This window comes from Triturus cristatus, chromosome 11, assembly GCF_964204655.1.
Source record: "Triturus cristatus chromosome 11, aTriCri1.1, whole genome shotgun sequence".
Classification (NCBI taxonomy): Eukaryota; Metazoa; Chordata; class Amphibia; order Caudata; family Salamandridae; genus Triturus; species Triturus cristatus.
In genome coordinates this window covers 364537262-364563080 of record NC_140594.1, presented here as the reverse complement: position 1 = coordinate 364563080, position 25819 = coordinate 364537262, and the positions used below count along the sequence as shown (strand labels likewise).

General features: G+C 43.3%; 1 protein-coding gene across 2 annotated transcripts in view; it reads left to right on the top strand.

Moving 5' to 3' along the window:
• The window catches only part of LZTR1 (leucine zipper like post translational regulator 1), a 238383-nt gene that overhangs the window by 162017 nt on the left and 50547 nt on the right, over nucleotides 1-25819 (top strand). For both annotated transcript variants that reach the window (XM_085633897.1, XM_085633896.1), the window contains one exon: nucleotides 5720-5846. In XM_085633897.1, coding sequence (XP_085490023.1) covers nucleotides 5720-5846 — 127 coding nt within the window. The remainder of the gene's footprint in view (nucleotides 1-5719; nucleotides 5847-25819) is intronic.

Genomic DNA, 25819 nt, shown 5'->3' with positions numbered 1-25819 from the left:
GGTATTGATAATAGTGGTGTATGCCCCCTTTCCACTGTTTGACGACGGTTAATAGTGACAATCCCAGTTCAGCGATCACAACAAGTTTCATTAACACACATAACCTGCTATTTGATGCGATGCATACCACACAAAGTCACAGGGCCCTGAACAGACGGTGATGGTCCACTTCCACACCATTTCAGTAGTTCTTATTTTGCGTTACTTGTTTGTTCAGGAATTACCCCTGATGAAGGGCTAATACAAGCCCGAAATGCATTGGGATGATTTACAAAGAGTGATGATCAATCCTGTTACGAACATACGATTGATGTATTCACAAGAAGTGATTCATATTGGATGTATATTGACTGCATACATGAATAAGTACATTCAAGATGGAAGAATAAACTTCAGACATTTCGAACTGAACAAAGTTGGTTATTACAAATAATGTGAATATTGTCCTCCATTTGGAATTCGGCAGTGTACGCAAAGGACGCTCCCCATGAGGGAAGCGCTACTCAAGTATTTGGAGACCCTTTTGATCAGAAGGCCATACCTTCCTGCACGCCAACAACTAACAATAACGTGATAACAATCAGCATATTATTCACTACAATCTTTGAGTGTGTGAGTCTAGCCCTATTAATGTTTAATTTCACACATTGCACATATTGCCTATTTACCTATTTTAGTTGGTACATACCACAAGAAGAGTTTTCTGCTGCTCCATGTCCTCCTTTTTTAATGGGCTGAAACGAGTACAACACCGCTGAGATTGAACCTATCAACTGCTCCTCTGTTCAATGTGCCACAATGAGTAATCTATTATAAAATTGGTGAGGGACACATTTCTGTACCTACCCTTTGTATATATTAGTAATTGTTTGCATATGCTTATAGTGGGGACTAACCAGTTGTAATTACTTTCTATTTCCTTCCACAGAGAATGTTAGCCATCTGTGTAGGCAATCTCCAAGGCTGCACTCCATGAAGAGTCCCCCAGTGGGGAACTGTGAAGAAATTAAACAAGAGCAAACTAATACCTGCAATTTTATATATTTATATCAGCTTATCACACCCATTTTGCTTGCAGACCATGAAAAGACTCCTGTGCTGTAATGAAAAGATTGCGTAGCATGGAAGGAGAGCAGGCATTACTTATTGATGCTGATGACATAACTCTTTGGGGGTGGAGGGGGTATCAGATCAAGCTGTTCACATCTACAGCCTTCAGAAGTGCCTTATTGTAATGACTTTCTCATCTGTCGCCTTAAAAGCCATCAAGTAGTAGGGTCATAAATTGTGCATTATTGCTCAGTGAGACTTAATAGTGAGAAATTGTGAGCAGAAAACCTACATCCATAGTTTCTTTTGTGCAGAATACTGTTTCAATGTGACCAGTATTTTGCGACCGCCGCTATGTACATCTGGCCCTTAATTCTTTCTCGGTTGCCAAGACCTGCTGTTTAATCTTGAGTGTGTTTGTACTACACAGACAATGTCAAGAGCTGTAGGAGGGAAATGGTGTTTGTGACAGGGTGTGAGGGTTCTGTGTATGTTCACGTACATTAATTACGCAGTCTGCAACATCCACTGTGTACTTATGGATAAGACTCAATTTCTGGGTGTTTTTTCTTTGATTGTAACTTTGGATCCATTTGACGAATCTGCACAAACCTCCCAATCAGATAGCTCAAATGACACATTTTCTTCATGTTAAGTTCGTGCAAATGCATATTGGGCTCAGGGAGAGGAGGGGTAAAAGCCGTTGAACTGAACTCCACATCAAACATGGCATGAAACTAGAATTGTACTTAGAGCAGTGACTTTGTTTGGGTTCGTGTAAATCCTCTATGCAGTTTTTATACATTTGCATTACAAAAAGGTGAAGGTGTGTTTCAAAGCGTTAATCAGTCCAGGACTAATATATGAATCGTTAATCCACAGATAATTAGTGGATCTGGATCTTTGAGTCCGAGAATAAAACATTGGTAAAAAAAAAAGTGATTACATTGGAAAAGGGAGTGTTGTTTTACTGTCATACAATGCACAATTTGTGGGTTGTTGGAGCATTTGAGGACCCACGCACACTGATTGGCAGGCAGTAGTAGAATTGCTTTGTAACGGTGGCCATTACAGGATCCTAAAACCAAATGTTTGACGTAGCGTATTTGATCACATTGTTTTGTATCGTGGTCCAGCGGTGCCGGGCATATTAATTTCAGGATGCGAGAACCCTCAACCCTCAAGGTGGCATGCTCGATCTTGGGCACTGCTCAAAGCTGGGCGGGACGTGCAATGCCCAGTGGGCCCTTTGGTGGAGATATTTAATAAGCCTAGTTTGAGTGAGATAGAGGAGATAGTGGGAACAGGGGCAGGTGTGTGGACTGTGAACACACCATTATTGAACTGGATGTGTGATGAGTTCATGTATCCTGAGGGGTCCGCATAGAGCTACACAAGTGGTACAAAAAGGACAGAATTACCCGAGTTTCCTGCACTTCTGGGCTTGTTGCACCTATAGCCACTTGATTTAGTTTCAGGGCAATTAATACCAATATCACTTACCTAAATAGTAGATCATTCAGTTTCCGGTCCTGAAGAAACACCAAGTGACCTTGACAGGGAGATTGGTTCAAGGAACAACTAATGTTCAATTGTTTTTTTATTTTTTATTTTAATTCTGGTCATAACACTATAGAATAAATAAAAGGAAAGACACTTGGTTCTCTACAGGCAATTTTAACATATTTATGACACCCACTATCCCCTATATCTCACTCAAACGGGGCATATTAAAGATCTCAACCAAAGTGCCCCTGCAAGAGATGCCTTCTGGGTTTTGCACCACCCGCTTAGCGTGGAACTGAGCCTATTGGTGAAGCATGCCACCTAGGTGGGCGCGGGTCTTTTCATCCTGATATTAATATCCCCAACACCATTGGAACAAGATGCAAAATAATATAATCAGATTCCCAATGCAGGATGCCATGCACTAAAGTCTGACAAAGATGGTTTAAGTGGTGCTGGGGGAGTATTCCCTGGCCCCAAGGAGGGTACAAAAATTATTTTAAAAACTTTAATTTTTCATGGGGGATTCACAGGTCCAAATTCAGATCTGTGAACCCGAATTTATTTTTGGAAAATTACAGCTTTTGTTATAATTTGGCAAACCCTGGCAACATAAGTTAAAACAATTCATTGTGCATCTAATCATAGCAAAGACCATACACTGTGAGCACTGTGGATGTCTGGGCTTTCTCTGGACCTGGCCATAAGCCAAATCACATGCCTAGAGCCCACAATACATGGTCAACCCCCAGGTAGGTGGGGTTTGTGGTACAAAGTCTTTTGCAAGGCCTGGCCGCATTCTGTAAAGGTGCACTGTCTAAGGCCACCCGGGGCTGGTTCATTGGCACTGGGTCTGGAGTGTGCCCTGCGTACAGAGTCTGCTAATAATGGCTGACCGCATGCATGTCAGTCACGCAGCACAGTGAAGGATGGAAGCTCTGGAGTTTAGGCGTGCAGCCTGCAGCCAAAGGCCATATAAAGCAATGTTGTGAGATTGCGTGCAGGGCCTTGTGGCCAAACCCCACTATGCACAGCCAAAGGTTGCCTTCCAGAGTTGCATGGGGCCTGGGGTACACACGGTGAAGGCCATGTACAGCCGGGATTGGAAGCAAAAAGCGGTATGGAGTAGATCAACAAAAGAAACACTGAAAAAATTTCATAATAAATAATTGTTTCTTCTGCTTATTAACCATTACCATGTATTTCAAGTAAAGCTTTGGAAATCCTCTTAAATTCACAGTTAAAGTGAAGTTGTATTATACAAAACGGAGACTCCCCTGAAATAGGTTTAGCCTTGGTTAGCTAAGCAAACTACTGCCTGCACTTCAAATGCAGCATTCTTGATCTCACAGCACCCATCCATACCAATTAATAATAGTACTTAGCAACACACCATTATATAACGACACATATGCAAACAAAGAAATTATACTATCTCAATAGTAATGTTATTGATCATATCATGTTACAGTGATATGCAATTTCATTAGTAATGTCATCTGTGTCATTTGTGATGTCATCTATCACGTCATGAGTCAGATCATGAGCTCTGGATCTGGGCAAGATAGGTGGAATAGAAGTGCTGCAGCTGGCTGAGGTTCTTTCTGTCAGTATATCCCATAGTATTGAGACTGGTTCTAAGTCTGCTGATTTCTGGTACCTGCAACTGTTGCTGCTGATGGTGGAAACAGCAAGATATAATGACAAAAATGTGTCAGACTGCAAGCCAACAACAAAATACACACAGATTTGATCATATTAAATCATATATCATCAGTACAACGCAAACCTGTTGAAATCTGGATGCAGAACCCTGGCACGTCGAAAATGAGAAACGAGCACAAATAAAGAACATGCAGAATAGAATCTGTAATTAAGGGTCTCTGAAGCAGCAAAAATGTGCACCATTTCATGCATACTGTGGAAAAAAATACTACTGATTAATTAGTGATTGCGGTGTGGCGAAAGGGCACCCTTTTTTTCCACATTTGATTAAAGCTCAAAATTGCTTACCATTGCACAATATCCTCCAGCTTCCCAAGTCATAAGTCTTTGCAGGTTCATTGTACTACAGGAACAGGACCCTAGAGCACTGTTAGCTTTCAGTTTCAAAATAATCACTAACTGCCCCATGCTTTGGCATGGTGGCTGCCATACATCAGACCAGGTATCGAATATTGCATATAGAAAAAGATCTCTGCTAGTACTCCTGCCCCTGTCAAACCTACCCTACTCCCCCCGCTATCCTGAACTTGCAATCACTGGTGTCAGAATGTCCTGCCTCAGTTATTTTTACAAAGGGTAGAGAGTCGAAATATCAAGAAGCTTCTGCACAACTTAGAGACGTACCTGATAAAGGTGGTAGACTGCATGTAGGACTATTTCCACAATACAAATGTATTATATAGGTAATTTCCAGCCACAACTTTGTCAGAAAACCTCTGCACTTATGTCCACAGACCTGTTGTTTAATTTGGGGAACTGGTTTATCCCTCTAATGTACGTAATTATTGTTGATCCTCAGCTTAATATTTAAGTGTTGGTCTTTGCTTTGACTGCTGTTGAATATTTAATCCTGAACCACAAAGGCCAGGGTGGAACTCTTCCAAGAGTCTCAGTCACTGGCAGTCATTTTCTGCTGCATTCCAGTCCATGCTCTTTTTTTGCCCGCTTTGCCTCTCCAGAAAGGGACCACACTTCTGCAAATCCTAAGCAGTCCTCACAGACTACCAGGTCCTCTCTAGATGGAAACACAAGCAATCCCAGTACAGTTTTTTTTCTCATTTTACCTCTTCGTTGAGATGCAGCCTGAGTCATATAGCACAGCGAGCACAAAGCCCACTTCTGGGCATACCAGTTACAATTAAGGTATCACACAGAAACACGAAGATGATGGGTGGAATACATGAAGACGTCTTTGCTGGTAGCAAACACAGAAATGATACGGATGTCAGCATCCCCGTGTAGCACTTTGCACAGGTTTATTGCACAGTATGTGGCATTTATTTGTTTTTACTATTGTACCTGAACCACTTGTTTGTTTTTTATATTGTACCTTAAGATTGTTAATATTTGGTGAGCGGGGTTATCATTGCATCGGATTTCTTTGCCCACTAATCACCTCCATTCTATATGTCTTTTCCCTGTGTTTGGCTTGTTTCAGGTACCTCACTAGTGCAGGATATGAAGGCATGCCTGGAGGGCTCAGGCACAGAGTTCTGCGACATCACTCTACTGTTAGATGGCCACCCAAGACCTGCACACAAGGCCATCCTGGCAGCTCGCTCCAGGTACAGACAGGCACTTACCTCGCACTAATCCTACTTTTAAAAACTGAAATTGTCACAGATATGGCACCGATTCCAGTAGATGAACCATCTGCACTGTAAGACCACCACAGAATCAGATGCAAGTGCATGGAAGGGAGTCTTCAATTTCGCCTTTTAATTTGTACTTGTGCATTGTAGGCTTCGCAATGGAGGCAAATCTCTGGTATGGCATTATTTAAAAAATGTATCACAATTGCACAATTTCAAAAGGTTTTGCTGAAGCGTTTACAGATTTGATGCTAGGATGGCATAGCAGAAACAAAAAAGATTGGCCAACCACCAGCTAATAAAGGCTGCAAAATCCACCTACCACAACAAAAATATATTCTGCTCTCCCAGTTAGCCAAAGAATTGTACTCTATGCTATCAGACCTTCTATCTTCCTTGGAAAAAGCTGTAATTGATAAATCTGTGTAGCTATGCAATTCTGTGTGTCTGTGAATAAATACATTAATTCTCATCAAACCTCATTATAGTGGGTGTTTAATGCTTTCTGCGCACCAGCCACAGTTTTACATTAATTTTACCAAGTGGACCAGATTGCATTTTGTGATCAAGTCTATTGAGATCCCTGCAAGAGCTGATTCCCACACACCTTTGTAAAAGCCTTCTGTCAGATACGGACAGATGTTTGCAACATTATAAACTGCTCTATTTCTTCAAGAGTAATTTCACCCCCCTTAAGGCAGTGTCTGTCCCTTGGCTTACCTCATCCAACCTTTCAATAAAAAAAAAAAAATTGTAATTCTTATATCTATGCTGCTTAAAGTGACCATCTTCAATGTGTTTGCCTCCTTGCATCTTGACTGTTGTAACTCTTTCGTGGTGAACACAAGGTAGCCATTTGAAAACTGCAGTTCATTCAGAATGCTACAATCAGGAGTTGGTTATAGCTGAATAGGTCTGGTATCAAAAAACATTCTTTTGGTTTGGCCCATAAGCCACTTGAAGAGGGGAAATTTCATTTCTGGCTGACTGGTTTTCAAGCTGTATCATCTTGACCCACCCTTAAGTTCTACAGATTTTCTGTGGCTACTAATAGCACAAGATATCGCGGGTGGTGGCAGAGCCTTTTGTGTTGAAGCCATCTGACTTTGAAACTTCCTTTCAATGGACATATGTAAACAATTTGCTAAATTGAAATTTAGGGGAGGAGGAGCGAAGACCTGGCACCATGCCCTCTAAATTACTACACTGCATCCACTATGTAATAGGTCTCGCCTACGCTCTAGGCTTTTCTTCAAACTCGTGCATGTTTTGCACTGTTCCCTATTGGTACTTGTGCATGTTTGGCGTTTACCTTGCGGGAGCGAGGAGCGGCGCTATCTGTTAGCAATTATCACGCTCGCTCCCGCAAGGTAAACGCTGTACATGCCCTCAGCGTCTACAGGCATTGTTTTTTTTTTTCTCTCGCTTGTCTTGCTGCACTTGCAAATAGTAACTTACACAATCAGGTCTATTAGTGTGACGGTTCACAGCGCATTTTTGTTTTGTTTTACTAGGATTACATTTAATTTGGTAAAAAGCGTCACTGAGCGAATGCTGTCACCGTCCAAAACACCACCCGCCAGGCCTGGGCTGCGCATCCCAGCTGGGGCCTCTGATCACATACTTGGGGAAAAGAATGAAGGTGACTTCTCCTCCCCCTCCCTTCATGCACAGGGCAGCTCGTCTGCTGACTTTCCGAGTGAGCTAGAATATGCTGTTTGCCTGCACGAGGACGAGCACAACGCCATAGTTCAGCTGAAATAACAAGTATCTCTACTATGGAGCTAGTCCGGTTTCTTAACTCCCCAGTCATAGGACCGGGGAAACGGCAGGGTGAGGATGTTATTTGCGGGGTCTCACTCACTAACTAACTCACTCTCTCAACTTCCCTCTCACTAACTCACTCTCTCACTAACTATCTCAACCCCTCTCACTAACTCTCTCACTATCTAACACTCTTTAAAAACACTAATTCAAACTATCTCTCTCACAGACTCTCTCTCTCTCTCTCTCTCAAAAACTAACTCTCTAACTATCTCTCTCTCTCACTAAATAACTCTCACTAACTCTCTCTCACTCACTAACTAACTTTCTCTCTCACTAACTCACTCTCTCACTAACTAACTCACTCTCTCACTAACTTACTAACTCTCTCACCAACTAACAAACTAATTAACTAACTCTCTCATTAACAAACTAACTCACTAACTATCACACTAACTGTTACACAGGTACTATTTCCCAAGCTTCAGCCTCCTGCTATTTATGCCCCCCCATAACAAAAAAAACAATAACAAGCAAGCATTGGCACAAGCAAAAAAAAGTTGCAAACATTTATAGGACAAAATTACATAAATACATTATTGATAAGTAATACTTTTTAAATATGGTCTTTCACTTGAACATAATGCTTTCTTGGTCATATATAAAATAACAAAAGTGCTATCAACACTTATGTATTATAACTTTTCAGCATTGTACAAACTAATTTACAGCACAGCTTAAAAACATAAGCAAAGTCAATATCTCTAGCTAAACACTTATAAGGTCCCAAAGGCGAGACCTATTGGCTATGCCAATGCTTGTTATTGGTTTTCACTAGCACCAACAAGCATTGGACATACAACATGCTCTAAAAACACTTCACTGATATACATGCTTCCAGAGAGGAGGCTACGGATGGCAGAAGTGCCTAATGGTATCCTGTTTCCCAGGCTGGGTGCAGTGGAAAAGAAGCGTCTGCCCCCTCCATGTCTGCATTTATTCATCCTAACGGGTAAGCATATGCTGATTGCAGAGAGTCAAGGGTGCTAAAGTTGACCTTTTCCTGGAAATAATAGGCAGCAGGGCCTTCAAAGCATTTACCTTGAGGCAGCTTATCCTAATAGTAATACTGGCTTTGCCATGCAGTGAATTTTAACCATTTTCAGTAATTGGCTTGTAAAGTTGTATTTCTAGTAGTAACACTTGATGCACTAGTAATAGATTAACCTTTCAAACAATTACATAAAGAGGAGGTACTGATAAGGATATTATGAAATTGTATATCCAAATGACTCACTCATTTTCTTTAAAAGACACTATGGCCCCCTTACTGTTCAGCATTCAAGTATGTTCAGTGAGGTACCTCAGACTTGGCGTTGGCCCTATCTTGTTTAACTTTTGTTTCTACACTTGCTGCTCTTACTCACACGGCCTGCAATTTTCAGTTCTACACTTATGAATATGACATGCAATTGATTATACAGCTGGATGCCAACACTCACTTCTACTGTTCAGTTTAAGGACTGCAAATGCACAGGTGCTAAGTGGATGGGCTGTAATTCATACCATCCCAACATAGGAAAAGATTCTTGTTTTTGGCAACCTTTATCACTTGGTGGCCTGATGTCTTGATTCTTCCTTCTGCTCCTCTCACTTATTTTCTGAAAACCTGGTATTATCTTAAATATTCAGTGATCTTTTAGCACGCATACCGACAAAATGACCTCTACATGTATCTTCTTGATGTGAGTCATTAAAACAATTATCCAAATACTTCCTCAACAATTGAGAACAAGCATTAAAATGCAATTGGTCTCGCCTTTCATTAAGTTAAAGCCATTTGCTTTGCTATACAATACCATTAGCAGAGCAAATGGCTTTAACTTAATCAAAGGCGAGACCTATTGCATTTTCAATGCTTGTTTCCTCTTAGATGTCGAGAACCTCTCCAACACGCCAGAACTGGTAAGAACATTAAAAGTCGTGACAGATGGTCCTTTAAGTGAGGCCTTGGTGTTGGGCCATGCTGGAAGTAAATATCAGAAACCCCCTCACCAACTGCAGGTTGCTGGAACAAATAGAAATAGGCTGACGAATGTGCCCTGTGTTTGCATTTACACCGGGAAAAATTCACCGTATTTCAGTGGGGCCGGCCGTCTCTATCATAGCTCGAGGATCAAATACAGCGAGATCCCCTCATTTCCTGCACTGCAGAGATGGAATAGGAAGAAAATAAGGCAGATGCATTAAAAAAAAACCTTTAAGGAAAAGTGTTTTAAAGTATTGGACATCATCCTGGACATTGTCCACACGAACTTCAGTTTAAATACTTTTTTAAGCAGGGGATGCTAAATTTCTCTGCGGGGCTAACTATGTGCACACTGTCCCACATTTGTAAATTAGTTAGTGAAGGACATTGGTGTCTGACTGTGGCATAAGAGGGCTGTATCTGTGCCAGAGTTTAAGGTAGACAAGTAGGCTAAAAGTACATACATTCATCTAAAATGAAATCACTTACATAGTGGGTTTTCTAAAATACTGGCAGGGATCGGGTGCCCGTGAATATTTGGAATAATGAATCTATGTTTCAAGTAAAAGCTTTTCTTCACATCGAGCCAGTGAACTGTTTCATATAGCTGTGGGTGAAACTGGAAAATTGTTTCAGTAATGATTAAATCGCTCCAAAAGGCCAATTGGTGCAATGTCTATGGTAGGCGCTAATTTGCGCATGAATCAGGCGCATGCTCCCGTTGGCGCTGGTGCTGGGAAGAGAATCTGTGTGTTTGTCTGTCTGTACAGGTGTCCCCAATCCTTAGGTCGAGGCGCTATCCCCCCTCACCCCGCCCCATCCAACCTGAAGTCTTTGTGCGAAGTGATGGCGCAAACATTAATCTTCCATGTCAGGCCCCTACCCCTGTGGGTGGGGGGGCGTGGGGAGGGTCACAGGCACGGGCTGGGATTGGCTGAGGGCTTCAGAGCGCTTCATCTCCTCACTGCAGCCTGGAAACTAATTACCCGTGGTGGCTGGAGGCGGCGCTGTCCGGGGCCTGTCGCCAGCCCCCGGGGGCCGCCACCTCATCAGCGGGGACAATGGAAGCGGTGGGGGCGCTTAAACAAGTGCTGCTTCCGCTGCTTAAACAAGTGCGGCCGGATCATTAACAGGGCGGGGGCAGCGAGGGGGGGGGGTGTCTGAGCCTTGTAATGGGATGGGGAGGGGCCGTAGCCCATCCCTGTGGCATTCCTTCCCTCAGAGCACCCGCCTAACATCCCCTGGAGCACACCCCTGTAGCACCCCCATCCCCGGCTCTAGTATCTCTCATCTAAAGCCACCCCTCCATCACCCCCTCCTTTCTAACCCCTGCATTTATCTCTGCTTTTATTGGATTGATAACTGATATAGGGCCAGAAGTGAAAACACACACACCTGTGTGTGTGTGTGTGTCTGTGTATATGTGTGTATATATATATATATATATATATATATATATATATATACACATACGCACAGATATATACATACATTTATAGCCCACGAGGCGCCCTGCACACGTACATACCCAGGGGTCTCGGTACTTGTCAGTCGTGTGTGGTATTTACACCTCGGTGCCGACATTCAACAGGCAGTTCCGTTATTCTGTTTTCATTCCATGACAAATAGTGTTTCACATCAATCACAAGGACTCACAAAGGAACTGGTCAGAGTTATAAAAAGAGCCTGCTGGTCCACATCTATCCCATCACGTGAAGAGAGTGTATAGCGCCAAGTGAGCTCTCGGTGGCGTGTTTGGCACTCTGTACAAAGCCGCGGCAGCATGGGTGAAGGCATGTCCCGCCCCCCGTAAGAGCACATGTGAGGGTTGATTGATGGGAAGGGGCGAAGGGTGGCACTATGGGCCACAAACCAAACCCCATCTTTTGTTGCTGGAAAGAAACACCATGGACCCCAAAGTACTGATTTTACTAACTCCGCCACTGCAGGTGCTCAGTACACTGAGCTGCCTCCTTCGGTTGTATTCGTACTTAACCGCAGGGCTTAAACAACTATAAGAAATGCCCTTGATTCCCACAGACTGCCCCCGACTGGCATTTTGGTTGCTATGTGAGCTTGCTGTTACAATGCAACAACTGACACACCCGTAGAACCAGCCAGGACTAATGGGGTTGTCAATGTTTGTTGGCTGCTTAAGATAAGCGAGTAACAACCATGATCTTACTGTTAATAATCAATATTGAAAATATTTTAATTCTGATTTATGAGACTCTGAATCAAACATTACTAAGCTCCGTGGAAAAGACAGAGGGCTTCATAGTGTCTTAATCATGCCCCTTATGCATACTCTATGCTAGACATGTGTTTATCAATCCCTTATAATGCTTCATACTGTATTCAATACATTCATGCCCGTAATTACCTAAAAGTAAATCGCACAGACACCTATATTGATAGATTTGCACTGTACAACAAGCGCGCCCCGTCATGGGAAGGACAGAAGATGTGCACACGGGGACTGCCTTTACTGGCGGCGAAAAAAAAGTCCCCAGTGTATCACGCCGCTAGTAAAGCATCCAATCCCCGCGTGCACATCTTCTGTCTCGTTTGTGTCCCCGCGTGCACGCTGGAATAGTATCGATACCAAAAGTCCTCTGCATGGCAGCGCAGCGCATGCGCTGCTTTCGCCAGGCCGAGACCTAAAAACTGTAGTTCAGGCACGTAATCAATCGAGACTAGCCGATTGTAATTCTTTCTTTTTAGATTTACCTGTGTGTGCTCTGGCAAAACTGCAATACGTTTGGGAGTGAATTGATACTTTAGGATCTATAGACATCTTAAATCCTTGCACTGGCTTCCAGACCAAAAACAATATAACCCTAAGGCCTTTTGCTTATGGGGTTCTGAATGCCCCTTTCACCAACTACATGAGTTCTCATTTTACCTGCTACAAGCACCCTAGGTTCTCCACTGTAGTTCTGGCTTTTGCTGAAAGTTCTTAAGTATTCTAGCATATGTTTACTCCCTGCCTTCTCTGCAAAAGCCTGGAACACATTTCATATATATGTACGCAGAATCAGCTGCCTAGCTAATTTTCGTAAACAACTGAAATCTCATTTATTCTCATCTTAAGCAGCACCTCTACTGATTGCCCTGCTTGCCCTCGGACACCCTTTTCTTGGGTAATCGCATCCTTTACAGAAACCGAATTTAATTTAAATATAAAGCAGCTGATGGCGAGTGGGCTCCACCAACATAGGATCTCACGAGAGGGTTAATATTATAGTTTGGAGAAGACAAAGGCCTTTCGAAAGACAAAGCAGTTATATGTTGTATTTGGCCAGAAAAAGTAAGAATCTAGGAAGATATAAGTAAAATGATGTACACTTTTTTTGCACACAGGCCTTAAACCGCCACTTGCAGGCGCAGTCTATCATAACTTCTTTTATAAGACGTGCAAGGGATCAACTTTACATTCTGCAGACACTTTCACTAAAACATACTCTTTTCATTTGAACTCAAGAGCAGGAATGTAAGTGGGGCAGACAGTACTTAAGAATCGATTAAAGACTGTTTTATCTCCGATGAAGAAGGAAGCTACTTTCTAATCTACACACAACATTTGAATCTCTAACAAATTACACAGTGCAACAGGTTACTTACCTTTACCCTTTCCTCTGCAATATAATGTTGGTTTACAAACTTACGAAGAAACTGATGTGCTCTTAAATAACATTACACATCCCGTAGATGTGTTGGGTATTGTGGATGATATCCGAGAAAAAGTCATTACGGACATGCTCATGACAAGAAACGTCAGAGGAAAAAAGCGACCTCCAATCTAACCACTAGATGGCAGATGTAGGCAGAACGTGTGAATGTGTACTAGAGCTCATGCTACAAAACCATTGCTACAGACGGGGAGTGACCACGATGGCTGTACTGGTTAATAGAGATGCAGGGAGCTGATTATAAAATGTTCAGATGGGCGAAGATCCGTGGTCAGGGAAAATGGTTTGAGGTATAAAAGTCACAATTGAACTTTAGGGTACACTCGTAATTAACCTCCAGACTGTGTGGCCAGCTGAGTGCCACATAGTTTGAAAATTGCGTGCTGCATAATTCTAATTTTTAGGCAATTGCTTGACAGTCCAATTGTGCCTCCGACCTTATGTGATATTATGTGATCAACGAAAAGGAGCTATCAGAGTCCTACTGAGAGAGGTGCGTATGCTCCACCCACGTTAGTCCTCCTGGTTACAGGATTTGATAGGTCTGAATGTGTGTGCTTCCACTAAAAAGGCTGCATGTGTTGCTCTTTTTGGCTTGTCGCAAGGTTTATACTCGATGCAGCAGGCCTGAGTTGGTTATGGTGGCAGGCCAGTGATCACTGCCATAGGCCTGATCTGTTAATTATGAAATGTTTCTAGGAAAGTACTAGGCCTGACCTATTTCTTGTGATTAACTTATGTCAAAGTTGGTAGACTTTTAGGTGTGGCCTCCTATTACTCTATAATAAAGCCTACAAATAGGCATTTTGTTACATGAAATCTCACAGATTACTGTAGTAGGCAAGGGTATTGACATTGGCCGCCCTTGTCTGACACACCTGGCGAGGTTTCACGGTGTTGATTCTTGTTAGGCCCTTTTGAGAGTGATTGTATATTGTTTTGAAAGCTGTATTTTTAGTTTTTGCCTGCACAGCACTTGCTATGCTTATAAAATCCATTGTATTTAATATAAATCTTAAAAGGGGCTTTCATCCCGCCCTCACTTTTCATTGGTTCGTGTGCTTGCACATACTTTTCCTCCATTTCTATTGGTTGTTGCAGGCCATTTCCTGTTGTACTTCCTGTGTTTTTCTTATCAGTTGCTCAAGTACTCCTATTCATACGATATCAAACAATTTTTTTGTCCTCCACCCTGGGGCTGCACGCATTTCAAGCATGTTTGTTTGCCCATGTCTCCCCCAAGGCACACTGACATACAGGACAAATAAGAATACTGACCATCGTGTCACGCTTATCTGTTGGAGAGGAGGAGATGTTTCTTCCAGGGAAGAGCCACTTCTCGTCCGTGCCCTCTGCGTTGCTTAACCCCATCATTCTGACATACGTTTCATTTAATTTTCAAGTCATCAGCGCCTTAAACCTAGACATGTTGACTCTGCCAGTGCTTGTATTTGGTTGTGCTCACCCGCCTACACCCCTGTGACAGATGCACTCTATGAGCTTTGTTCGCGCCACAAGATATCAACCCCAGCTTGGGTGGCTCGCGGCACTCTTGGCTGTGGTACCTTGGTTGCAGATAGTATGCAGAAGACATCAAATGTCAAGCGTAGTTTCTGTGTTTGATGAAACATATACATTTGTTCTTGAATGGGAGGTAGCTAACAGTAAAGGCCGCAAGGTATGTTTGAAGCCCGAATTCCACCCAACACCCCCTTTCTTAGACTTTCAACAGTCCGCTATTAAAATCTAATTTTTCCAATTTATCTTCTGGCACTTTTATTCCAACTTTAACAGCAGAAATTGAACATTTCTCTCTCTCTCCTCTCTCTCTCCTCTCTCTCTCTCCTCTCTCCACCCCTCTCTTCTTCTATTTGGTAGCAGTGCTCCACTTAAAGTAACGCAATCTCATATGGTATGCCCACAGTATCATGGTGAAGGGTGACGGTGGACCAGTAAGTTTTGCAAGCGGTGCAAGTCTACCTAGTGTGAGGGGTCAATGCACCTTAAAATACCTATTTTAGGAAAGGCTATACAGCTTAAATAATGCTGGTGAAACTAAAATATATTCAAGCGAGAACATCTCACAGTGGGTTTGGGAAAGGTCTGACAGGTAGCAGTGTAACATGCTGTCATTGACTGTTTTTTTTATAAATTTCTTGTTGCTTCAGACAAAAAAAAACTGTTTTCTCACACTGATTTTATTAGTGTATTCTCAATTCTGTTGAGGCAAGAAGGCTTCTTACTGGATTAGCACAAACACTGCAATCTGTAGGTGATTGAAGTATAAAATCCCTGTTGGAATCCTCAGAGACCCTTTTTTCTTCTTTTGATTACTACTATACAGAATAATTGGTCTATTCTAATGGCCCAGCAAGTCAACTCGGAATTTGTACATTTATATTTAAATTTTTTAGTGTTTGCCGAGCAACTTGCTTTTGAGTGGAGCCTCCACCTAGGAATATGGTAACAAGTTAGGGGGACAAAATAGAACAAGAAAACATAGTGACACCAGGTAGAATATCATAAAAGTTGAAGGGATGGCTGACCTACACAACATCCTGGTGGTTGAATGCTTTAAAAAAATATTTATTGGTTATTATTCTGTTCAAAACATCAACAAGCAGTTTACTACATTGTGTATGAACAATGCTCGAGGCCAGTACATCCAGTCTTATGCAAGGAAATCTTAACAGGTTGCACTCTGAAATTAACAAATCGCAGCCACCCCCCCTTACCCTGAATACAACTGGTCCATCTCACGGGCACCTCTAGTAGTGTCAAGCCCTGACATAGTGGGCCCACCTGGTGGTTGAAAGCTTGAAGGAAAAAAATCACATCCCCAGGTGCTGCTCTAAAGGAGTTACTGTTCTTATTACAGCTTTTCACAAAGTACAGATCACAACTCAATGGTTAGTGCTATAATATCAAGCGCTAACAGCACAATAATGATGGGTGGAATGCTTGAGTTAATCTCACCCTACAGTAGCCATTCTAAGACACATCCAATTCTACTTATTTTCCCTTGTCTGTGCCATTACATAGACCAGCCACATGCAAGCCACTTCCCCGCTGAATAGGAACACAGACCGCTCCATCCTAGTTTCGGCTTTATTGGGCCTCATCAGAGGGGTGCAGCTTGCACTTTTTGGCTCTACCTCTGGGCATAGTCCTGCTACTTAAGGACACCTAGGTGGAGTGGGAATGCACCGACTTCTTTGGGTTCAAAGTGCATCTCACTGATGTCGGATACAGGTTACCCACCACTCACACAACATTGACATACCTTCACCCAGCACTCACATTCTTCTCACCCCCACTTCTCACCCTGAACTCGAACCACTCTTCCGGCATTTATACTATTGACATACTGCTCACCCTATACACTCACACCACTTACCCTGTACACTCACGCAATTCTCATTCTGCACTTAACACTCAGGAATCACCATGCATTGGAGCACTTTCACCCTGTACTCAGACATTTATCAACCTTCATTCATGCACCAGGTACCCTTCACAGAGAGCCCTCACACCATTCGACCTGCACTCATGCACTGCTCCCACACGTCTTAAATTATTATTAATCTCGTAGAGGAAACCTAATGAATTTACCAATGCTTGTTCTACATATGGTTGCCCGTTTATGTGGACGTGAATAGGCTTGTGTTGTGTAAAGCGAATGTTAAAAAGTAGTGGCATCATCAGTTCATTGTGAAAAGCATGCCAGATTTCATAGATTGATTTGTTTATTATGGAACAATATGACAAAGCCAGTAGACCTGACATACTTACTGTGAAAAACATATGTTCGGCATTAGGCTTTTAAAGATGGACTCTATTACACTGTGCTAAATCCGGTAGGCAAGTATGTGTTACATGGAATTTCACAGATTACTATAGTAGACAAGGGTGTTGGTGATCTACACAGACAGACTGTGGGATAGAAGATATGCCCTACAATAAACCTTATTAGGCACTCTTAGGAGAGAAATTATTTTGCTTTGCCAACTGTAATTTTGTATACATTTGTACTTTTATGACTGTATGCCAGATGGTTGCCTTGTTGAAAGTTAACACTCAATACAATGGGCTTAAGTTGGTTATAGTGACAAGCTAATGATAAAAGCTATATGCCTGATTGTTTGAAAAGGTCCAAGTGCCATTTTCTGTATGGATTTCTGCTGCAATTTTATGCAATTTATTGATAGCATTATAAACTGATGGCGTATGGTCAGGAATAAACACACAACAACTACTTCCAATAATTTTACATGCTCCACCTCGGTCAGCTAACATAACATCTAATACCATACGATTCTGTAATGCAACAATTCTAGTAATTTGTAATTCTTCCGTAAGATTCCCAAGAGCAGCAGCGGTTTGATTCGTCACAGCCTCTACAACTCTTGTTAATTTTCGAACTTTCCTACTATTTAGGGCAGCTCCAACAAAGAAAAACAATCCTAAGTTAAAATCAATATACTGCTGCAAGCTAGTATCAGTTTGATCAACATCATCAATGGTTAGAGTACGTTTATACCTATTTACAGTCACATTATTCAACAACTTCAAATCTTTATGATAAGATGCAGGTGCCAAGAATACAGGAGGTAATAGGAATGCTACATAACATACTCCGGACCAACCGGCTGGCAAACGATAATAGCCCTTATTCCCACATACAAAGTATGTGTTATGAGAGGCTAAAAAAGTACTGTTATTCAACCCATCAATATTCAGGATAATGATACAGTCACTAACACCAACAGGAATTTAACCCACACTCTGGACACACAGGTCCGCTTGAGCTTGTGCCACTTGAATCACAAATTGTTCCTTCCCTACAGTATCTCTAGTATTCGTGAAAATGTAGGGGATCGATTCATTGTCTGGTCGATACTCTTCCCATTCCCATATTGTCCCATTCGCTTGTGGATAACCATCTTTATCTTGATGACATTCCTTATTGAGTCTGAAAAGTAGTCGTCCCACTGTAGGTTTCCGTGTGGCAAAAAGCAAAGTGTACCATGCTCTACAAGAGCCATTATGAGAAAAAGGAAGGGGTATGAACGGAGTTCCTCCTTTCTTCTGATGAGCTGGCATCATGCCACATATCCAACAGTTCGTAGCATTTGTAGCAACATGGGTATGATGCAACATCTGGATGAAAGTGTTATTCAAATAAGACTGGCGATGCTTCAATTCTTGATACGGAAGGGTATAAAAATAGTGCTCCTCAGGCACTGGAGTGGTCAAAACAAGCAACTCACGGGCAGGAGTCACATCCTCAACAAACCACGTGGTTGTACCAACAATAACTACAATGATAATAAAGCTTGTCGCACAAAGAATCTTCTTCTTCTCCATCTTGTAGTAAGAAGTCAATATCTTCCTGAAGCTAAAAGGTTGTCAGAACTCTTCCCCTTAGGCAGCCGTTGATTTCTTCACCAGCGGGCCAAGACGGGTGTCGCTACACTAATGCAGGGCTGATCCCCCCCCTTGCCACATTGGCTCTCCGTTTCACTAACCTAAGGGCCGTTCTGACAACTGTGGATACAGCAATCACTTCCTTGGTCTGAGGTGATATCTTCTTCCTCCAGGAATCACTTGGTCCGGGAAGAGCTCCTCAGTGTCGTTCGGTTCCACAGCACGGCCTTTCTCCGCAGTCAGGATTTCTCGATGGTCGGTCAACACAGCAGGCTCCACCAATCCAGGCGGCACTTTACGACAGTGCAAGGAGTGGATCCAGTTCTTCCGATTAGAAACCCGCACAACTGTCCTCGTCGCGAGCAAGACTTGCTCAGGACCAACCCATCTCAGCTCCAGACTGTTCGTCCTTTCGAAGACTTTCAGCATAACCTGATCTCCAGGTCGGAGATTATGACCTTCACCTGTGGACCGATCAGGGAGCGCTTCTCGAACCTGTTGATGAATAGAAACCAAATTATCCGTTAACTGTGCCAGATAATCATTCATCATTACACAAGGTACATCATACACTGACCTCGGTTTTGGTGGACCCCAAATATTCATTGGACGTCCAAACACGATCTCGTAAGGTGTGAGACCGGTCCGAGAATGCGGTATCGATCTAATTGACAATAATGCCAGCGGTAAAGCGTCTGGCCAAGTCAAAGAAGTCGAAGCTTGAATCTTCGCGATCTTAAGCTTTAGAGTACCATTATATTTCTCAACCAATCCCGCAGACTGAGGGTGAAACACTGCATGAAATTTTTGGGTAATTCCCAGGCCTTTCAGGACATACTTGATAACGTCTGCTATAAAATGAGGTCCATTATCACTCCACAACAATCTGCAAACACCATATCGAGGGAAAAACTCCTTCAATAGCATCTTGGCTGTAGTCATTGCAGTATTATCTTTCGTAGGGTATGCCTCAACCCATTTGCTGAAGGCACAAACCACTACTAGAACATACTTCAGATTGTAACAGCGCTCGAGCTGAATGTAATCCATCTGCAAAACCTCAAAGGGTGCAGTAGGTGTCGCAAATCCTCCTGCTGGAGTTCGTGTACCCTTCCCTGGGTTATACCTCAGGCAAATCATGTAAGTCTGTACTACCCTCTTTGCCGTACTAGTGATCTCCGGATGCTCCCAAACTCGTGTGAGTAATTTAACAATTGCGGAAGCTCCGACATGCGCTAGTCCATGTGCCATCTGAACCATAGGTTGTACAAAGGCTGTGGGTAACTTCCATTTATCCATCTGCTTACTTCTCCAACACCCTTCATCATCCAATTCTCCATCATTGGACCATTGCTCCCGTTCCTTATCGGAAGCGGTCCTCTGTATTTCCAGCACTTCTCTCCTAGCATCGTGCCATCTTTCTGCCTGTGACTTCACAACATACATTGCAGTAGCACCAGGCTGCATCGCAGTCTCTCGTGCCACCCGGTCTGCTAAAGCATTCCCTTCTCCAACTTTATCAACCACTTTCTTATGGGCACTACATTTAATTATAGCAATCTTCTTTGGATATGTTAATGCAGTCAAAGGGTTGTGAACTAACTCCCCGTACATTATCTGTGCTCCATGTGACGTTAAAAACCCTCTCTCCTTCCAGAGTAGGCCAAAATCGTGCGCTACTCCGAAGGCATAGCGGCTATCTGTATAAACATTCACACACAATCCTGCACTGAGCTCACATGCTCGTGTTAATGCTATCAGTTCCGCTGCTTGGGCTGATTTCTGCGGTATGCGTGCTGTCTCCACTATTGTTTGCAATGTGGTAATTGCATACGCTGCTGAAGTCGTACCATCTGGTAGCTTCAGGCATGATCCGTCCACCCACAGTTCTCCATCTACATCTGTAAAGGGCGTATCCTGGAGATCAATACGACCCTTTGTCTGTTCCTCAGTCACAAGAATACAGTCATGTGCTTTTCGTGCTTCAGACTGAGTTTCCGGGAACGGCAACAATGTGGCCGGATTTAACGTTGCACATCTCTTCAACGTAATATGAGGAGCCAAAAGCGTCAACTCATATCCCGTTAAACGGGCACTGGTCAAATGCTGCGTCTTTGTCTGATTAAGCAGGGCATCAACAGCATGGGGAACTAATACCAACAGTTTATGAGATAACACAATTCCCTCACTTTGGCGTATTGACACAGCTGTCGCCGCAACCGAGCGAAAACAACCAGGCAATGCTCGGGCAACAGGATCAAGTACAGCCGAAAAATATGCACAAGGGCGCTGCTTGTCGCCGTGCATCTGTACTAAAACTGATAATGCACATCCATCTTTCTCATGCACATACAGTGAAAAGGGCTTCGTATAATCAGGGGTACCTAACACTGGTGCTGAACAAAGGGCCTGTCGCAATTGCTGGAAGGCAATTTCACACTCATTTGACCAGGGAAGAGGAATTGGTGTGTCTTTCGTCAAAAGGGCTAACAATGGTTTAGCTATGTGTGAAAATCCCAATATCCATTGCCTACAAAAAGAAGCAAGACCCAAAAATGCACGCACATCCTTCTGTGTGGAAGGCACTGGCGTGTCCAAAATTGCTTGAATACGATCTGGTGTGAGTGCACGCCCCTCCTTAGACAAAAGGTGACCCAAATAAGTCACCTTTGGTCTACAGAATTGCAATTTCTTCTTCGACACTTTGTGATTGTGAGATGCCAAAAAGGAAAGCAAGGATAACGTACTCTTCTCACACAGCTCCGGAGTGTCGGCCGCCAACAAGATGTCATCGACATATTGTATAAGGGCGACACCCTCGGGCAGAACAAAGGAATCCAATTGCTGTTTCAATGCTTGACTGTAAATGCTAGGGCTCTCTGTATAGCCCTGGGGGACTCTACAAAATCTATAAGACCTATTATTCAGAGTAAAACCGAAAAGGTATCGGCTATCAGGGTGAATAGGAATCGAAAAGAAGGCATTTTTCAAATCAATAACTTAAGTCAATGATAAACCGATAAACCCTGGTATCTGTATCCTTCTTCAAAATGGGTAAGATAGGACTGTTGCAAACATTATAGGGAACTTCTTCCACTACCCCCACCTTAATCAAATCCTGCACAATCTGTATGAGTGCCTCCTCCCCCTCCTGGGAAATGCGATACTGAGGGAGGCGCGGTAACACCGCACCCTCCTGGACACTAATATGGACAGGCGGGATCACCATCTGTCCCACATCAGTATCCGAAGTAGCCCACAAAGAATGAGGGAGGGAAGCTAATACAGTATCCTCTGCAACCACACACATGCGGTCTGTCATAGGGTGATTATCGTTTAAGATCACACGTACTCCAGTAGGGGAGCAGCGGATCGTTGCTCTGAAGTACTTGAGCATATCAAGACCCATAATGTTGTCGGGCGTGTTCGGGGCAAGCAAAAAAGGACAGGACGCAGAAAGGTTGTCAACATGGAACGCAAGAGGTCGGGAAAGAGGGCTTCGAGAGAGTGTACCATCAAACCCTACCGATGTAACCATTAAGCCAGATGGGGGAGCCCTCGGAACCAATTGTTTGGACAGTGCACTGCGAGTAGCTCCTGTATCAACTAGGAACCGATCAGTAGAACCCAAAACATTTGCTGAAACATAAGGACCCTTCTGATCAACCGGTACTTCAACTGATTCCAACCCCCATCCGACGCAATCCTATGCATGCTGCGAATCATGACACCCAGAGCGGTCAGTCCCAGACATCTGATACTGATTTTGCCGATCAAATACATTGGGTCTATCTCGTTGCTGTGCGTTAGGTTCAAAGTGAGCACGATCATTAAAATTCCCTCTGAAATTCGAAAAGCCCCCTCTACCTCTCGGTGGTCCCTGACCACGTCCCTGACGAGATGCATACAACACCGGACAATCTCTGGCCCAATGACCCAACTGTTTACAATACGCACATTGATTTCTATTTACATCTGACCGACCCGAAGGGGGACCATAGAATCCTCCCCTACCTCTTTCTACACCCCGACGAGGCGGACCATATACTTGTGCTAACATCACCTTAGTTTTCAAATCTTTCGCTTTCTTCTCCTCATTCCCCTTTGCTTCATGTTCCTGACGCTCATAATACTGAGCCATAGTCAGGAGGGATGCCGGAGACGAGGTGGACCACGAACTTTCACTCGCTTTTAAACGAGCTGCTATTCCCGGTAATAAATTCGCCACATATTTATCCACAAAAAGATGTCGACCCGTATCATCCGTAAGTGACTGACCACTGAAATCATGAAATGTCTCCTCAAAGCGTGTAAAGAAATCTGAGACTGATTCATCAACCTTCTGTTTACACAATGCTAACATATTCCAGTCAATCTTTTTAGGGGGAATAATTGTTTTCAACTTAGTCAAGATAGCAGCAGGAAATCTAAAATAATCGCGGTGGTTTTTGCGCGGGTTTTCTCTCCCTATCCTCATCCTCAATCTCAGACCATTTGGCCTTAAAAGCGTCCTGATCATCCACCTTCCGCACAGATCTCCACATATCCGGTGGTAAAATGAGCCCAAAGAACAGGTCTATATCTGCTAAAGTCATAGTACAAGAATTCAAGGCCCCTTCGACCTCTTCATAAAAGGCCGCTGGATTCTTGCGGGGGTCAGGCAATGCATTTTTTAATGCCATAACATCAGCCCTATGCCAGGGGGTATAGACCCAATTATACACAAAATATCCCTTAGCATCGGCGGAAGTAATATCCAAACTAGTTCCCGCTCCTTTAGGAGGAACATACAAAGGTGCCGCCTCTCGCATTGGTTTAGCATGCACTAATTCGCTCTTATCTGAGTGGGAGGTAGATGATTGGTCATCGCCGACACGTGGATCCGACTGCTCCTCCTCCCTTGCCTTTATGCGCGCTCTTTCTTTTAGGTCACTCGCCGCGTCCCGCAATGCAAACAGCCGCCGGACCGCGTCAGGCGCCTTAGAGGGAGAAAAAACACCGTTACGTAATGCTTTAGCATCTAATACTACATCATCAGGCTCAATAACTTCTGAATATTTCCGAAAGGTAGTAATCACTTCATCAGAAAAGGTTTCCAGAAAATACAACTTCTCTCTATCCCGCCACTGTTCCAAAGAGTCCAATAATTCAGCAAGGGACAACTTGCCCTTAAGTGCACGAAGAGAAATTTTACGAAGCTCACCCATACGCTCAACTGATAACATAGACCGCGTGTCTACCTTATCCGAAACCAATCCAGACTCCTGTGATCTCGGGGCGGACGCGCCAACATAAGGGGGCGGAGAACGATCTAATAAATAAAAATCATCTTCAAGATTAGTAAGGACAGGATAAAGTGTCTGGCGGACAACATATTGACCCGAGACTTGCAACCTACGCTCTTTCTCTTGTCTCTCCGCCAGTTCTCTTTCCTCCCGACGCTTCGCTTCCTGTGCTCGCACATGATCATTTTTCCGTTGCTCTTTATCAAACAGCGCTTTCTCACGTTTCTCTCGCTCACGCACTTCCTTCACCCATAACCGTACACATTCAAACATGTCTTGCCGAGCACGCCGTTTACACATACACTGTTCCACATACTTAATCTTACGCATATCAAACGATCCATACAAAGGCCAGCGCAACTCACGATCCTTTTTGGTGTATTTCCTCCATACTGTGCTGTACATTATAGAAGAAAGACCATGCTTCACATACATATCCCTATTAGGAGTCCCCTCTGGGGGGGCTGGAGCAGATTCCTCGAGGTTCAACCGGTTTCCGAAACAGCAGCACCACTTACGGAGTGCGCTAAAAGCAGGCATGCTCAAAAATAATGCAAAATATGCAGTATTATAAAAAAAATGGCACTTAAACTTTGCGCCGTTCAAATTTACACAACTCCGGAGAAATATCTCCACATTACCTGCCTATATGTGTTGCAACGCATATATTCTCACAGTAATCAATACAAAATATGACCGGTCATCACAAATCAAACTCAAATAGCCAACCCAGGCTTCAAAACTCGGAGCAAGTACCGTACAACGGTTCTTACCAATCAAGAGTGTCCAGATTCCAACTGCCAAGTTCCAAAATTCGCCCAAACGGCTGTCGCAGCAAAACCGACAGAAGAGGTCTCAGTCGAGGACCGGCGCCACCCAGAAGGTCAGTTCGGAAGGGAAGGAAGAAAACCTTGGGATGCCAGGACTAAAACGCCACTGACAGTGATCACATCCCCGGCAAAATTCCTCACCTTCGTCACGACCAGTCCTTCGAGCATCCGAGTCGCCGATGAGCCCCACGTGACGGGCGCCAATTGATAAATACAGGCCCCAGCTAGGCCCGCAGAATACAAGGGTTCGCTCTCCTGTAACAAAAGCTAGAAGGAAGTTGGCACGGAAACTGCAAAATACAAAGACAAAGTTTATTAACCCTTAAGGGTGGTCCTACAATCCATACAACACTCTTCAGTATTGCATAGAGTAGCACAAAGAACTTGCGTACACAATCCCCTTTTATACACAACAGAGGGGCTCATAAGTGGGTGGATACAACATGAGACAGAATTCATTACCTTTTATGGTCATTTTCGATACAGGATCAATATGTGGGCGGAGTTAACACACTCCTAGCCCGCGAAAACATGGTCAAGCAAGGACTAACTGATAACAGATGTGGTCAAGTCTGGACATGCGCCAGACGGACAAAGGAACTATTTATAGACTGTTACTAGGCAGATTACAAGAGCAACTAACACGAAGATAGGACTCTTCTCGTGCTGAGCACGTGGAGACATGACAGTACAAAATGGAGTCCGGACATTAGGCAACATAAGACGGAAAACATGTTTTAACTAGAGAGAATTCATGTCTTTAGTGAATGCTTAATCATATCGCCGTTTTAGTTTTCAACACCAGGGGGCAGAAGATTTGTACTGTAACAATTTGTGCTACAATCTTTTATTAGATGAATGCCCGGAGCTTGGAATAAAATAATCATTAAATGATGCATACATCCATATATATATAAAT